At 42.4% G+C, this 16,714-nt stretch overlaps 1 protein-coding gene across 4 annotated transcripts in view; it reads right to left on the bottom strand.

The window, feature by feature from the left end:
* Positions 1–1,076: 1,076 nt before the first annotated feature.
* Positions 1,077–16,714, bottom strand: part of ADNP (activity dependent neuroprotector homeobox) — a 31,520-nt gene continuing 15,882 nt past the window's right edge. For all 4 annotated transcript variants that reach the window (XM_055393638.2, XM_055393652.2, XM_055393660.2 and 1 more), the window contains 3 exons: positions 10,396–10,508; positions 8,558–8,650; positions 1,077–5,476 (listed from right to left, as the gene is read on the bottom strand). In XM_055393638.2, the coding sequence (XP_055249613.1) occupies positions 2,369–5,476; positions 8,558–8,650; positions 10,396–10,503 (3,309 nt within the window). In that variant the 5' untranslated portion in view covers positions 10,504–10,508 and the 3' untranslated portion in view covers positions 1,077–2,368. The remainder of the gene's footprint in view (positions 5,477–8,557; positions 8,651–10,395; positions 10,509–16,714) is intronic.

Here is a 16,714-nt window from a genome sequence, read left to right as displayed (position 1 = left end):
CTTCTTTCTAGATTATCCCAAAAGCAAACAGTAGCAACAGCATTGTTTTAAAATGGCTTTTATTGAGACACTTTGAGAACTTCTCCAACAGTTCTTACTGGGGAATCTTTATTTCCAGTTCTTGGGTGGCTAAACTCTTTTCCCCATGCTGGCAAGGCCCACTCACACCACCGTAGCAAGGAAGCATACTCATCTCTCTCTGTTCAAATGCCCAGCCCGGGGCGCGCCTCCCCACCCACACCCCCTACTCTGCAGTCTCACTAGTACTTCACGTAGGACTCACAGACCAGGCTCAATTCTTCCTATTAGGCAGAGTACTTTCAAAACAAACGTGAGATGGCTTAAACGCGGCTGGTATTACCATCCTCAGTAACACACGTGTTCTCAATGCCACCCTTCCTGATCAGGTCATCCGTAGTGTCTCGACGTGCACAGAATTTGTAATCTGTCTGTAACAGCTTTAAAGTAGCTCAAACAGAAACACAAAGCCCCAAGCACCCTCACGGTCGAGCCCATCTTTGTGCTTTTTCCTGTGTTGCTCTGAGAGGCAGCTTCACATTCTGGGGTGAGGCTGGCCAAACGTTTGCTCAGGTAACCAAAGCGTTAAGCTCAACTTTCTGCAGGCTTAGAAATCATGGAAACTAGCCCACTTCAGAACTCTTTAGGCCAATGTCCGTGAAAGGTGACTGACGAGCCTCCGCGTGGACTAAAAGAGCATCCATCCCGTCATGTTACCACCACCAAACACACTGGACCACTCCTGCCACCTCCTAACTCCCTGTTCTTTGGTACGGGGTCACTCGCACCCTACCAGCTCCTGCATCTTGACAGCCCCCAGAACGTGTGCTCTCCAAAGCCTTTCTCTTAATAGCAAGATGGTCCAGAGTTAAAAGCAGAGAGTAGTTGCCTGGTTAGTGCAACTGTTCCCATTATAAGGTGAAAACTAATACGGACTTCATTTAGAAGAAAGAACACCAGGGTATTAAGATTCTGCTTGCAAATCAATGCTTATTTTACATCCTTTATCACTGAGACATTTACGTATCTAAGCAGATTCTGATCCTTAACAACAGGGGAACTGAAAAAATTCAAGGATGTTTATTTCAGTGATTAAAAACGTAACAGACAAAAGCCAAACCGAACCAAAGAATTTGTAACAAGAGCCTTGAGAGAAAGCATTCTTTATGCCATTCTTGGTCTTCCACAAGTTTCTTCAGTGGGCTGTGCTTCCCTCCATCTCTGATGGTACAAGACATAACGGACACACAGGACTGGAAGGTGTAATAAAACAAGTAAATATTTACATTAAGCACAATACAGCAATTTATTTAGATGCTTAAAATGAATACAAAGGGAAATAAAGATCACAAAATTATACATACTACAACAGTGTGTCATATATTAGATGGTATAAATGAATACACCAAGGTGGTGTTTAACTAAAGATAAACTAAATATCCAAAGAGCAGCACTCACTGGTCTGCTGCTTCAACACAACACGCTTCCGTACAGATCTAAACGGTGTCAAAATTAGTAGCTGCAAAGTCGATTCTTGCATGTGATTTTTAGCTTAAAAGATTTCAGAAAACATCTGAAATACCAGTTTTTGTTTTTGTCAGCTGTAATGTCAAGGATATTCAGAACAAGAAAAATTCTATAATACAAGAGAGTCCAGATATATATCTTACGTGGCTGGCCTCTGTCGCGAGATTGTACAAGGTTATGTGCAAAAACTAAGTCTGTCCCGAAGTCCACACTAGCGTAGTTTCAGGCTTTTGCTAGGTCAACTAGATACAGCGCTTATTACACAGCAAGGGCAACACTAAAAAAAGAAACACGTCTATGATGGGTACACAATAACAGTATCATGAGCATCACTTGAATAGGTCTAAAAGACTGTACAAATATACACTTCAACTATTCAGAATGAATCATGAAAAAAATTGATTTCCCAAAGTCTACTGTACACATTGGACTGGTAGCTTGTGTTGGCCCGACACTACCGTTTTAATCAGGAGAACGCTTCTCAAGGACGTCCAACCAGACATCGTTTTACAGAGGGAAAGAAACGTGGAGAAGGCAGATAAAACAGACCTCTGCTTTTTCTTGTGTGCGTTCGTGAGCCGCCAGCTTACTGGTTTTTCACATTTAGTCACTGTGTCTGTCACAGCGCGTTCTAAAGCAATATCAGCCAATCATGTGTCACAGACTTAGAAATAACTGGGGTTGGAGTGGCCACGTGTCCCCACCGCCTGATGACTCGGCACGCAAAAGGCAGTACCGGTTAGAACACAGCTTTGCAGTCGCAACCGAAAGGAGAAAAGTTCCAGGCTGCAGCATTTGTCACCAATGCCACAGAGGCCGGCCCTTAAGCCTGCTGGCTGCTCAGCTTAACCCCCGTCAAGCTGCCGTGCATGGGTTCAGCCACCCCATCAGTCATGTTGTCAAACTGCTCCCCGTCCTCACTGTCAATTGTGCTGTTCTGCCACTCAATCTGTGGGTTGGATAAGCGCTCATCATTTTCAGTTGCATTCTTCCACTGCGACTGGTCCTTGGACCAAAACCCTTCAACTTTTCCATAGGAACTATTCTTCCACTTCAACTGCTCTCTGTCGCCGTGCACAGTAGCCTTTTTTTTGGCAGCTGGCTTACTGCTCCTTGCGTCTTCACTCTGGGAAGACTCGTCGGACCAGGTTCCTGGTTTCACCTCACACGTGTTGTCCTCAAAGTCCGACACTTGTTGGGAGCCAGGGCCGCTCTCCGATGGAGAAGCGCCGTCCTTCCACTCAGCAGCATCATCCTGGTCAACCTCACTGTCAGAGGCGTCGTGCGTCAGTTTGGGCGGCGCCTCAGTCAAATGAACAGTTTCGTATTTTGAACCGTCCTCCTCCTTTTGGTCTAGCTTCTCAGGTTCTAAAGCATCTTCAGAAATCACCTTCGGCATGTGTTCCTCTGGGTTATCATTAGGGATTTTAGGCTCAACTTCAAAAACAGGGTCAAAAGGGCTGTCACTTCCATTGGATTCTTCCTCCAGATTTTCAAAACTGTCTGAGGAACTGTCGTCTTCCTTCCCGAGACTGAGCTTCTTGTCCGCTGTCTTACTGGCATTGACTCTGGAATCCTTCTCATCATGATTTTCAAATAGCCACTCAGCGTCAAAGTCCATCTCATGCTTAACTCTGTTCAGCTCTTTCATGTTGAAGCCCAGCAGCACGCCAGGCTTGTACTTCTCACAGTCTCTGACACATTTCTTCCTCTTGTTACTGAAGTGGGAAGCAATGTCACTCTTCCACAGCCATAAACTTGCCGCCAGCTTCTCAATTTCTCTCCTGGTGGGATAGGGCTGTTTGTTGAAATATTTTGTGAGGAAGCTTTTCCTGGCTTCGTAGGAATCATCTTCGTGACCCTTAGGGTCTAAAGCTAGAACCACAGGCTCCTCAGGCTTCTCTTCAAAGAAGCCGGGAGAGTCGCTGTCTTCCTCTAACTTCCGCTTCTTCAGCGAGGGGAACTCCATCTGCTCGTAAGTGCGCTTCACAGGTGCCAGGCCTGGAGACTGGTTAAGCCGCGAAGGTGCGTTTGTCTTGTCCTGGCCATTCTGGGTCTTGCCCACGCCCCTGCAGTGGACCAGATGCAGGGTGATGGTGGAGGCGGTCATGTTGCTGGTGTACACACCAAGGCAGTGGATGCACTTGTAGGTGAGCTTTTTCTCCACTGGATGAACCGTCTGAATCACCTGGTGCCTCTCTCGTAAGTGATGTGCAAGTGCGTCGGATATAGGTCCTTTCAGGATTGAGAAGCAAAGAGGGCACAGGGTTTTCCCGACATCTTTTTTATAGGGCACTGCAGCCTGAGGCGAGCTTTTCACAGGAACATCAGCCTTTTCCTGCACTTTTGGCTGTGGCTTTGGAGGGATGGGTGGGTTATTCTGGGCATGGTAAGCAACGGACTCGGCGGGAGCATCCCTCAGGTTATACGTGGTTACGAGGAGATGGATGTTGGTGTGGCTGCCCTGCTGCAACGTCAGATCAAAGCTCAGCGTAGAATCTGTCTTAGGCCCCATCTCCTCGTCCACGTGGACCATCCGCATGTGAGCCGCCATTTTTTCCACGTCATTGAAGGTTGACCGGCAATACGGACATGACAGACCATGAATTAGCATATGGTTGAGCAGCGTGTCTGTGGGCAAATAGCGATTACAGTAGAGGCATTTGCTAGTGAAATTGTGTATTTTCATAATGTAGTTGGCTACTGCTGGGACTTTCTCAGCTTTATGTTCTTTTTCGAAGTGCACACTATATACATTTTCAGGAAAAAGCTCATTACAGATTGTACATATTTTCCACTTCTGAGTTGAGGAAGTATTGGGTGGTGGCGGGCCAGTGGCAGCTGCAGTTGGCTTGGAGCTGGACTGACCTAATACTCTGGATGCCTGTGACTGGGAGAGGGAAGGAGACTTTAACTGGCCTGAAGACAGAGAGGGGGCATTTGGAGACTGCAGCGAGTATCGTGCTGGCGCCTGGGTCCTCTGCTCTGACCCAAGACCGTAAGCTCTTCCATTTCCACTCGGAAGTAACTGCTTCACGGACTGAGACTGTTGAGGGATGGAAACCGGCGCGCTGCCACCGAGCCCCAGCCTCACTGACTGACCAACGCCATAGCCCTGGCCTACAGATTTGACTCCGTAGTTGTTCTGCTGCAGGTGAACATTGGACATCATGTTGACACCTGTGGAATTTAAGTTAGGCTTTGGTATTGAGAGTCGATTCACCATCTGCTGTGATGGCAAAGACCGTACGTTTCCAGAAGCGAGGGAACCAATTCTTGATTGGAGTCCCATGCCCTTCTTCTCTTGAGGTTTGGGAGCAATTAGCATCAAGGGTTTGGATCGGGGAACCACCACATTTGTGTGACCAATCATGGCAGTGACCTGATAGCCTATGCGTTCATGGTCTTCAATGACATGTTGTACCAAAGCTTCGTAAGACTTTGGCATAAAAAGGCATCGCTTGCAGTGAATACTACTTTCCTCCCGGGCATTTGCGCCTAAGGGGACTGCACCATTGAGTGATTTTTCTCCTGCCTTTGCTATGTAAGGTGCTGCCACATGCTGAAAATGTTCCCTGTAAATGTGCTTCCTAACTATTTCATAAAGAGGATCTCGGTAAGTGCACTTCTTACAGTAATAAACAGCTTGCTCTACACTGTCAGCCTGCTTAGGTTTAAGGCCATCACTTTTGCTTTTATCTTTGAAAGTGCTGAGGCTGCTACTTGGTGCGCTGGCGTTTGGAGCATGAAATATTTTAATGTGTGTTTCCAAAGTCTTTTTGTCTGCATTGAATGTACAGTAGGGACAATTAAGGAGAATCCTATTTTCAAAGTCTTCACTATGGACATTCCGGAAATGACTTTTGTAGGCAGAGAAAAATTTTGAAGAAAATGGGCAAGCGCTGCAGCAAAAAGGTTTTGTCCGATAGTCCTAAAGAAAAGACAAAAACTGGAATCAGAATGCCACTTCAGATAAACATTAACAGGTTCTAGATTTTTTTTCCCCAAGACAGTCTTGAGACAATGCTATTTTCAGAACTGAAACTGTAACGCATTGATCTGAGTAAAACTTCCTTTTGCAAAATGCATTATTTATAAAACATTAGGTTGGTGCAAAGGTAATTGCGGTTTTGGGCTGAATTTTAAATCATTATAACTAGGCTCAAACACATTTTTATAAATCAAAATAGGAACCACGACAATCAACACGTTTTTGCCAATGAGAAATAAGTTTGTTTATTCCTGTAGCGTGGTAAAAATCTGTGCTTCAGGATTCAACAAACTCTTGGAAAGCATTTTCTGCCTCCTGCTGGTTGTGGAAGTGTTTTCCCTGCAAAAAGCTGTCAAGATACTTGAAGAAGTGGTAGTTGGCTGGCAAGAGTTCAGGTGAACATGGTGGACGAGGCAAAACTTCCGGTGTGTGCAGCCTCTGAAGCGCTGCTGTGCCACGTGCGGCCGGGTGGTGCTGTGCACAAGGACGGGGACCTTTCTGTCGACCGGCGCCAGCTGCAGGCGGGCGAGTTTTCGGTGCATCTCATCGATTTGCTGAGTGTACTTCCCAACTGTAATGATTTCGTCGGGGTTCAGACAGGCAGCAGACCACCAAACTGTGACCATGTTCTTTCTTTGGTGCCAGCATGGCTTTGGGAAGTGCTCTGGGGCTTCCTCTCAGTCCATCCACTGAGCTGGTTGTCACCATTTGTCATATAAAATCTGCTTCCTGTGGCACGTCACAATCCGATAGAGAAACGGTTCATTGTTGTTGCATAGAATAAGAGAAGACACTTCAAAACGACCTTTTTTTTTGATTTTCAGTTAGCTTATGATGAGACACCCACTTATCGAGTTTTTTCACTTTTCCAATTTGCTTCAAATGCCGAACAACTGTAGAATGGGCAATGTTCAGTTCTTTGGCAACTTCTCATGCAGTAACATCAGCTTTGATGATGGCTCTCCCCTGGCTGTTGTCAACTTCCGATGAGTGACCACTACACTCCTCATCAAGGCTCTCCCCTCTTTCGCAAAACTTCTTGAACTACCAGTGCGCGTACACTTGTTAGCAGCTCCTGGGCCAAATGCACTGTGCTGCTAGTTGATTCCGCTGCTTTACAACCCATTTTGAACACTAATAAGAAAATCACTTGAATTTGCTTTTTGTCTAACATCCTTTCCACAGTCTAAAATAAACAGCAAGTAACAAGTCATTCACAAAAAAACATAAAGTGAGACACGTGCATTAAAATGTATAACATAACTACATTTATTTAAGTGTATTCCAAAAGCAAAGGTAAATTTCAACAATGCAAAGACCGCAATTACTTTTGTACCAACCTAATACAAACTCAAATGAAAGAGCTGTTGTAAACTAATAAACACTTATTTTGGCGTCACAAATAAAAACTCCATTCAGAACTTTTCCTCAGTGTTTTTAGAAAAGAACAGTCACATTTGCTCACTGGTTTAGAGAAACCCAAAGACAAATGGCTTCAAGATAAACATTTTATAGTTAGAAAGGACAAAGAATAAGCTAGGTGAAATCACTAAAATCACTCTGTAAGTACAGCTGGTAAGTTGCCGAAGGTTTCAGACTCACTATATACTAAAACAAAGGGCCCAGAGTGTGGGCAATACACTATAAAGACACACCTTTGATCCTTTCCATCATGGAAAAATTTTCATAGAAAAAAAGGGCACATTTTCAAAAATCTCAAACATTCCCCACCTCTGATCTAAGTAGAGTGTAGTATTCGGATTTCACTGAGATCAAAAAACCCACTGATCTGAAAAGTCAGCTTTCTTCTGTAAGCCATGCTGTTCCTTCTTCTCAAGAAAGAGCAGCTTCAAAAGAAGTAATGAAGGGACAGCTGCTCTGATTCAAATTAAGAAATTAAGTAAAAATTCCTACAGAATGTGGGGGAATGCAGGATGTTAAAAAGCCAGTAAAATAAGCACTGCAGAATTTACTAGTATCAAAGAGCAACTTACAGAAACAGTTCATTAACATCTGTGCAGTTGGTCCTTTCATGATAGGGAAACACAAGTTTGGTGAGAGGTAATCTTTTTTCCTTATAGAAAATCTACCTTGTTTCAGACACTGGTTATAACCAAAATGAAATACTGTGCTTTTCCTTCTTTAGTATCGGTAAAACTGAATTAACTAAGTGATGTGTCCTACTGGAAGGCTTTCCTATTTTAAGGCTGCTGGTTAATACCCTTTCCTGGGTTATTAATAAGAAAAGAACCAGAAGACATCACATTTCTGAGGTGGAGTTTAAAAGCACTAACTCCCTGACAAGTATGTTCCAATGGGTGAACAGGTAAATAATCCAGAATTACAATCACCACTGAAATAAATAATGGTACAGTTTGAATTGATAATCACTTCTCCCTGTGGAAAAAGACATATCACCCATAGCCCTCTATTTTTTGTTATAACATCACCTATTGTTATTTGCTGGCTCTGCTGGTGCCTTTGATTATCTAATACTGTTTTTAATTCCAATCAGTAACAATTAAGCTACCCACCTCTACCATCCCACAGCCCAAGTGCTGGCTCAGACTACCCCACAGAGGCTGGGTGACGATACAGACGAGGAGGAAAACCTAAACGGAAGAAGAGTCCAAACTTCCCCTTTATAGAAAAAACAAGGATTGCAACACAGAAAAATGATGGATACCCTAGATAAACTGAACACTGGAAGGAACATTTTAGAATCAGAAGAAACAGAATACTTTAGGCAGGGTTAGGGGAGGAGAGGGGAACTCTGGTATACATTGGGCATCACAACCTTTAAGTAACAAACTTTTCTATTCCTCTTACATGTAGTTTCAAGACAATAAAAAAAAACCAGACCAAAGTTATTCCTATTTTTCTCTATTTCTTAGGAAAATATGAAATAAATTTTTTAACACTTTCCACATTAGGTTGTCTACAAATAATGTAACACTATGAAAGGCCTAGAACTGAAAATGGAAAATGCTGCTTTTGGGGCAGGTCTCCTGTGCCGCTTACCTGGTTTTTTGTAAGCGAAGGGTCCCACAGTCCTACATCCTCCCATGTAGTGTTTTTCAAATAAAAGTCATTAGGTTCAAACTGTTTAAAGTCCTAGAAAACAGTGAAAGAAGTTTCAAAAACATGGTATTAATTCTAGCCCAACTTGACATAAATCCTATCTCTTACTAGGGTTGGGGAGATGCACAGGAAAGTCAACCCCACCCAGAACGAGACGAGGAGTCGTAAGGTTCTTAGGAAATACAAAAGGGCACATGGATGTTACAGTGAACACTGTGTATCAACTAAACATCCCCTCATGTCACCAGGTTTCCAGAGACCGCTGGAGGTTGCAATTAGGTAAAAAGCCACGTACTGACACCAAAGCACCCCTTTTAAGAGCCGAGACTCATCAGCCGCAGTGTCAGACCAGAGCACGACGGCAGCGCCCGCTCAGCCTCACACACAAGTGCGGTTCTGCTTCTGGGCAAGAGGGTGGGGTCGGACTAGAAGGAAAACTCGGGGTTTCTGAACCCCAGAGGAGGACAGCTCCCAAAGAAACCATGTGGCATTATGTTAAATTACTCTTGTGTAAAAATCTGACCCCCCCAACTTTGAGATAGGAATATAAAAAGTTTTATGGTAAAATTCCTCTTGTCCCCAAAAGGTTCACGGTTCAGTGTGGAATATCAAGTATACATAAATATATTCCAGAGTACGTAGTGGGTGTGATAGGGATGAACAAATCAAATGCAGGAGAGGAAAAGCACCTTTAATATTTGCACTATTTATTCTTGTGAAGAACACCCCACTGCATGGGAAGTAAATGGACTATTTCATCAGGTAGATCTACCGCACTTGAAGTACTGGAGAGGGTGTGGAGTGAACGTCCACACTGGGGATGACATAGCTAGAGAAATCCAATTCTGAGAAGCTTTAATCTTCATGACATGCCCCTAGAGTAGGTAAGGGAACCAGGAAAAGAAAACCTGTTGCATGAAGGAAATTGCTTTTTTACTTTCAATTTCTTCCAAACATTTACCAAGTGCCTGTTATGTGCCCAGCACTGTGCTAGGTGCTGAGGAGACACAGATGGACAAGGTAGTTACCGTCCCTGACCAGCTGGAACTCAAAAGGCCAGTGGGAAAAACAGCTTTAAACGTTTCTTTCCAATCAGAGGCTTCTGACCCACTAACCGCAAGATCGGAGTAATGAGGTCTAGAAGAGGAGACCACTGCACTGGCTGTCCCACGGGCTGGCAGAGAGCTCAGAGAAAAAGGCGAGAGAAACAGTCTGTAAAGACCAAACTGTTACCGCGGGAGAGACAATAGTCTATGATGGGTCACAAGGGCCAACAAACGCTCAAACCCCAAGGAAAGAGACAACAAGCACCCCAACTGCTACATCTCAACAACCAGAAGGTCAACCAAAACATTCAGGCACATCAGAGTGAGAACAGGCTCCGGAGTCTCACAGACAGACCTGCCACACGTTCAGCTGTGAGGTGGACCTAGTTCTTTACTGGTTCTCTGTATGTATATTTGAGATAAGAATTCCTATATCCCCCTAGGGGCTGTTTTAAAGGATTTGAATTTAGAGACCATTTTAAAGCACCTAGTAGAAAACGTCCGACGTGGCACGTTCTCAGTGGTAACTGCTTTTGCTTCAGGATGCAAAGATGAAAAAGCCCACTTGAGGGAAAAGGGAACAAGTTAGGCTAATTGAGAAAGTTCTAGCAAAGCTAATGCTGCAGTTAAATTTCAGAATCACACCTAAAAATTAACGATCCTGGCCACTGACACAAAGTAATGGAGCAGAAGCTGAGTCGTGTGAAAATTAAAAAATGACATGCTACTTACTTCTATGTGTTCTTTACAGTATTCCAACCCAATGTCACTAAGTATTTTTTTCACAGTTTTCCGGGCTTTTCTTAAACTGCCAAGATTGTTGACAGGAAGTTGGAACATAGTTTCTATTGGAAAAAAAAATTTAAGTCAAGTCAAAACACGAGCAACTTGCAATATTTACTAATTCCACTGATGGTAGGATCACAAACCCTGGCCCAGTGTGACAGAAAAGGTGAGTAGATACCTTATCCAGTATGCTCTGAACCCTTAAAGGAAGCACTCCCTGACCTTCTCTACCTCTAACAGGACATTTTATGTTGTAGATGACATGAATCCAGTGAGGCACAGTTCTGATCAGACCTTTAAAACACTAGTTTGGGATGAACTTATTTAAAGTTGAGAATTAGGATTCTATCCCAACCGATTACTTTATAATCAAATGTGAATGGTTTTCTCCTTGTGATGTTGAACCTCTGAAAACAGAAAAATGTTCACCATTTCAGCATCATTACCACATAATCTTCAATGCCAGAGAAAGTAAGTTTGTGTTGCCTGGGAACTATCCTGCAGATGGTGATGGGATTGAGAGTTTCTGCACACTACCCAAACTAGACACGGATGGCCGTGTATCCCGCCCCACAGTCAGCACCACTCCTGGACACAGGCACTCTCTCGGGCCGTGGAGTCAGTGTGGAGCCGGGGAAAGCCAGCACTAGGCGTCAGAGCAAAGGGTACCTGACAGAATCAGGGGAGTCTCTTGAGAAAGGAGAAGCTTCTTTCTGTGTGTCTGAGCGAATTGAGACATTGCTTAAATAACCCAATACATTAAAGCAGCAATTTAGATCCACTTTCCCAAGTTCCTTAAAAACAATGGTTAAGAAAATAAAATAAAACTTGGGCAATTGATAATTCGTATGGCTTGCAAAGTGACCATGAATGTTCCCTACACAGCAGGGTAAAAATTTATCATCGACTTAATAAAATTTAAAGTCTATAAAGTACCTCTAAAGACCAAAGCCAGGCAGAAACAAAAGCCGATACATCAGGATTTAAAATTCAGTACGTGCAGATCTGGCTCTCTAATTAATGAAGGCTGTCACTCTGTATACCACTACCGTTTGTAAACCATGATCACAAAGTCAACTAATCCTACTGTGGTGAGATAAGTTACTGCACTCACTATTTTAAAAATCAGCATTAACTATGAAAAATGGGGGGGACAATGAATCTTACCCAAGCCCCCAGCAACTTCCAGAAATCCTAAATCTGGATCTGTTACCAGAACTTAGTATACCTGAGGCCAAAAGCAGCATGCAGTCCACTGAGACAAAGGCCCTCAAGACGGAACCCCCGGTGACACAGCAGGACTACAGCGTCCCCTGCACTCTGCCACCTCATTCTGCACAGTATCGAGCCAACAGACTGAGAAGTCAGTTCTGGTGCAAACTGATGTGCATTAAAGGCCAAATCACTATCCCCTATGGAAATTTTATTGCTAAACTGTTCTGAACCATCTTTTTGATTTAAAAAATCTGTTGCTTAATAAACTGATTAAAAAGAAAAAAAACCTAGGTTTCTACAAACTAGGTCATTTAGAGAGAACCACCTGACATAAAAGAGCTTCAGAAATAAAGGAGTGTTCTAGGCTAATTCTGAAGAGACCAAGCTCACAGTGAGTTCTGAGAAGAGACATCTTGTTTCTCCATTCATTTCATAAACTCTCCATGGGCCCAAATCCAATTCTTTTGGAACTTCCATATTAATCCCATTCCACTTCAGAGCAGAGATGTGACCCAAAGACAGTCCTTTCTGGATTTCCCTGCCTCCTGAAAATGCAGCTCAACATCTTAGTAAAACAAATACAGAAAGATTTGGAAATGTCACCACATACAGGAAACATCCTGGGGAGTCAAATTGCAGCTCAGGATAAAAGAAAACCCCATTTCCTACGGAGAACACCGGTGTTTTAAGCGCCCGCCCCGCAACAGCTAACAAAGTTATTTTAAGACTTTCAAGTGAGGCACACCTCACTGTTTCATGGTACTGAATGTTATCTACTTACAGCTGTGAAAAAGTTAGAATGTGATCATAAGAGAGCTTAGCTACAAAATCTTACATATAGAAGATGATTATTTCGGCCATAAAGCAAATTTCTTCAGTTTACTTGAGTTGAATTAAACAGTCTTATAAATCGTGACACGGCTTACTGGAAAATGCTGTACAGAAAATGGTTATTCTACAATTAGCTAGGAGGAATCCAAGTTAAAGTTTACATTGAAAGATGAAAAATATTCTAGGCTAAGATTGTAACTGTTTTCATAAGCAGATTTCTGACATTTCTGATCACCTTGGGAATTCTATCATCTGCCCCTTTCCCTGGATGAAGGTACCCTTCACGGAGACCATCTCCAAAATTTTGTCCATCTGGAGCTAGAACAACACATTCATATGTGTTAGCATCCTCAAAAACAATTAAAACTTCCTCTAGCTGTTCACTTACTGAATAAAACACTTTTCTTAGACATAAAGCAGGTACATGGTACAGAAATACAGTGAGTAAAAGAGGTTCCCTCCGACTCCTGTCCTCCATTTCCTGCATGTATTTCTTCAGTTTTTCTATGCCGACAACAAGCCAAAGATTCCTTGAAAGAAAGTCTCCAACCACCTCTATCAGCTAATGTTAGAATTATTATGGGTGATTAGAAAAAGAACTCAAGGGCCCTATGTTTTTTATTTTTTTCCCCAGCTCACTGCTTGCTGTTAAGAAACAACTTCAAATCAACAGCTTCCTCTGGGGTTCATTCATGTTATCTATTTGATTCTTGTCTAAAAACACTTAAAACACACTGGCCTCTTCTTCACCCCGTAAAAGTCTTTTGAATTAGAAACTGAATCAAAGGGTCCACACCTTTCTATTTGCTCTGTTCTTAACTGGGAAGGGAAAAGGACAGAGTAAATATTTTGGCAGGTGACTGCCTTAAGTTAAGGGGTATTCTTCACTTCTGAACAGAGCTGAAAATATGAATGTCTTACAATAACATCAAACACTGTCTAGAGGTGGGCACTGAAAGGAATGCAGAGGGGTGGGTTTGCTCTCCAGATCTGTCCCCCAGTGGCTAACCATTCTCACACGCCTCCGTGGGTGCCAGGATGACCACTGTCACCAGGTCAGCACCACGATCTGAATACTGAGGAGCGATTCCTTTAGCCAGACCACACCCTTCTGGGCTCACAACATAAAAAAAGGGGGAAATATCCAATTTAATAGAATGAAACCACTGTTCATCTGTTCATCAATCATTTCTGGAGCACTGTATCCATTAATGTGCTAAATATAGAGAGCTGAACAGGATACAGTTCTTCCCCTTCAACAGCCCATCGCTTCTCGGGTACACAGCAGGCACTGGGTCACTGGAGTAAAGGAGACACTCGCTCCCCTCCCTGCCCAGCTTCCTCTTGGAACCATCACAGCAGAGAGTACATGACTCTGGTTAACCAATTAGTATTCTCTCTCTGCAGACTCTGGTAAGTACAGACTTCGACATGTGCCCAAACAGGGCTAACAGTGAGCATGAGAAAAGCACAGAACAGAAAACTCTGCTGCTGCTGCTAGATCCTCAATGCAGCTGTGCCCCAAAGACAGCCCTCTTGATCTCACCATTCCTCCCCCAAAGTTTTCACAAACAAGTACAAGCACATGATCACTTTTGCTTAAGTTATGGTTCATGATGCTTGCAACCAAAAGTTTTGGTAGTGGGAAATAGAAGAGGAAGGGAGTGATTGGGAATTTTATGCAAAATAATTACATTTGTGAACTGGGAGTAGTAGGAAGAATAGGGATTTGTCAGGAAGATACAATTATTCTGAAAAGAGGCATCGGCCCCTGGTTTCATTAATTAAAAACAAAAACACTTTATGGGAAGAGAACACTTTGTAGTAAATTCTAAAAGATTGTGGGAAAAGCTCAAACTCATTAATAATGGAGTTAACATTTCTACATGTTTTATTAACTGAAGTTAATTTTTTAAGCATATGCCATCTGATGAACTACACTTAAATCTTCAATTTTTGAGAATGATTTAAATTCACTATTGAATATTTTAGCCATATTCCTTCTTATCAATCTCTGCAAAATATACCCACACCTACTGATTAGAGCCAAAACACTAAAGTTTTACTAATAATCCCGGCCAAATTCCCACTCAAAAGTAATTCCTTCCTCAGAAAGCAAGAATCAAATGATTGAAAAGAAAATATGAGATCTGCGGCCATAGGGTACAGATGATTTAAAACCATATGAATTATAACTATACATAAGACTGATCAATGACGGAGAAGGCAATGGCAAGCCACTCCAGTACTATTGCCTAGAAAATCCCATGGATGGAGGAGCCTGGTAGGCTGCAGTCCGTGGGGTCGCTAAGGGTCGGACACGACTGAGCAACTTCACTTTCACTTTTCACTTTCCACTTTCACACATTGGAGAAGGAAATGGCAACCCACTCCAGTGTTCTTGCCTGGAGAATCCCAGGGACGGGGGAGCCTGGTTGGGCTTCCGTCTATGGGGTCACACAGAGTCGGACACGACTGAAGTGACTTAGCAGCAAGACTGATCAATGAACCTCTTATCTCAAAAGCAAAAATACTCCTTTACACCAACTACAAAGAGGTAAATAAAAGCAGAAAGAGCCTGCCTCATGAAGAAATATCTACAGGTCAAATCTTGACAGAAGGATCACGATACCTCAATGACCATGAACTTTATTTAGGCAAAGAGGGCATTAACTGACAAACACAATAACCATCATTTCAGAAACCAGCGTCTTAAACCGTGTCAGGTGCTGCACTCAGGCTCATCTGGGCCAAGAACACGGACAGGAGCCCAACAGACGACAGTGCTGGTTCAAGAGGCTGAAGGCAAGATGTGCAGGACCTAACATACCAGCAGTCACCAGGGCTTGTCTGTATATTGCAGTCCCTCAGCAAAGACACGGAGCAAGGACAGCATCATTTAGTCCCTGTTTTCAGGAGAAAACATTTATAATTGCACCATCAAAGTAAAAACAAAACAACAAAAAAACCCCCCATGAAACCCAATGTTAAACCTTTGACTAGGCATACATAATCGAGTAAGGAAAGAAAGAAAAAAAAAGCCTCCAAATCAAACTTCTATATATTATATTTTAAATAGCTGCAAATATGGATCTAGTACAGCATTTTCCAGTATACAAATTCTTCATATTTTTATGTGCATTCTTATATGTTTCAAGTTGCTAATAAAAATATATGGTGCTAATTTAACAGGCCAGAAAATACAGAAGTAAATACAATAGTGTGTCCTGGTTTCCAGCACCTGCAAGCATAACTCTGTTACTTTATAATATGCGGGAACTGAAATCTGAACATATATTAGAATGACAATTACTGCATCAGTTATACTAGTGAATGCAAACCAACAATTTTCATGGAAAAAAACATTTCTAACACTGTACTGAGAGGAAGACCAGACCAGGTTTTTGGTAAAACCTGAGCATAAGTTGCTTAGTCTAAACCAGTGGTTTCCACTGCCCTCACCAGACCTTAAAGGGGTGAAATCTTTGTTTTTAAAGAAATCTTAGCTGAAATATGAAAAGCATAAAAAGTGGACAGAGGGGCTCAGGTTGATGGAAAGAGGAAGAAGGAAAAGTTCTCCATCTCTAAGTCTCTCCTTGAAATAGTCACTTGTCTAAACTAAGTTTAAAATGCAAATTTATGCCAAGGTCACCCAAAGCATTAAATCTGATGGCTAGAGCAGAATCCCAATGGTTTACTGAAAATCTCCCCTGAGTAAAATTACAGTCTTATCAGAATACGGTTATAGGGAGCCCACAGTAAGCCTAAGAAATTAGACACAGTTTATACTCTTCTGTTTTTTAAACATTTCTACATTAAAACTGTAAACCACCACCACCACCACCACCACCTCCTCTCTGGAAACATCTTTTTGGTAGGGAGTGGGGGAGAATCAAAGGCCAGGAATGATGCCATTACTAGTGAAGAAAAAAAAAAGGCAGCAATATATTCTAATAAAAAAATCAGGACGACATTCAAATACATACTACAATATATACGACATTCAGACATACTACAGTATAAACAATTTCAGCTCTGGCACATCATCCACTCAAATTAATATGTAAGAAATTCAGATTCTAAATACTTAAAACAACATTACATGTAATGTTGGTGCAAGTATTTACATAACCCACACTGGGGTTTTTAAGTCAGTATTTGAAATTTCTTTAAACCACTGATCTAACTAAAAATATTGTGATGCTATTTTCTAAGAGGC

Source organism: Moschus berezovskii, chromosome 15 (assembly GCF_049115385.1).
Source record: "Moschus berezovskii isolate FMDL1 chromosome 15, NW_MosBer_1.0, whole genome shotgun sequence".
Lineage (NCBI taxonomy): Eukaryota > Metazoa > Chordata > Mammalia > Artiodactyla > Moschidae > Moschus > Moschus berezovskii.
Note: the sequence above shows the minus strand (reverse complement) of the source record. Positions and strands in the feature narration are given on the sequence as shown.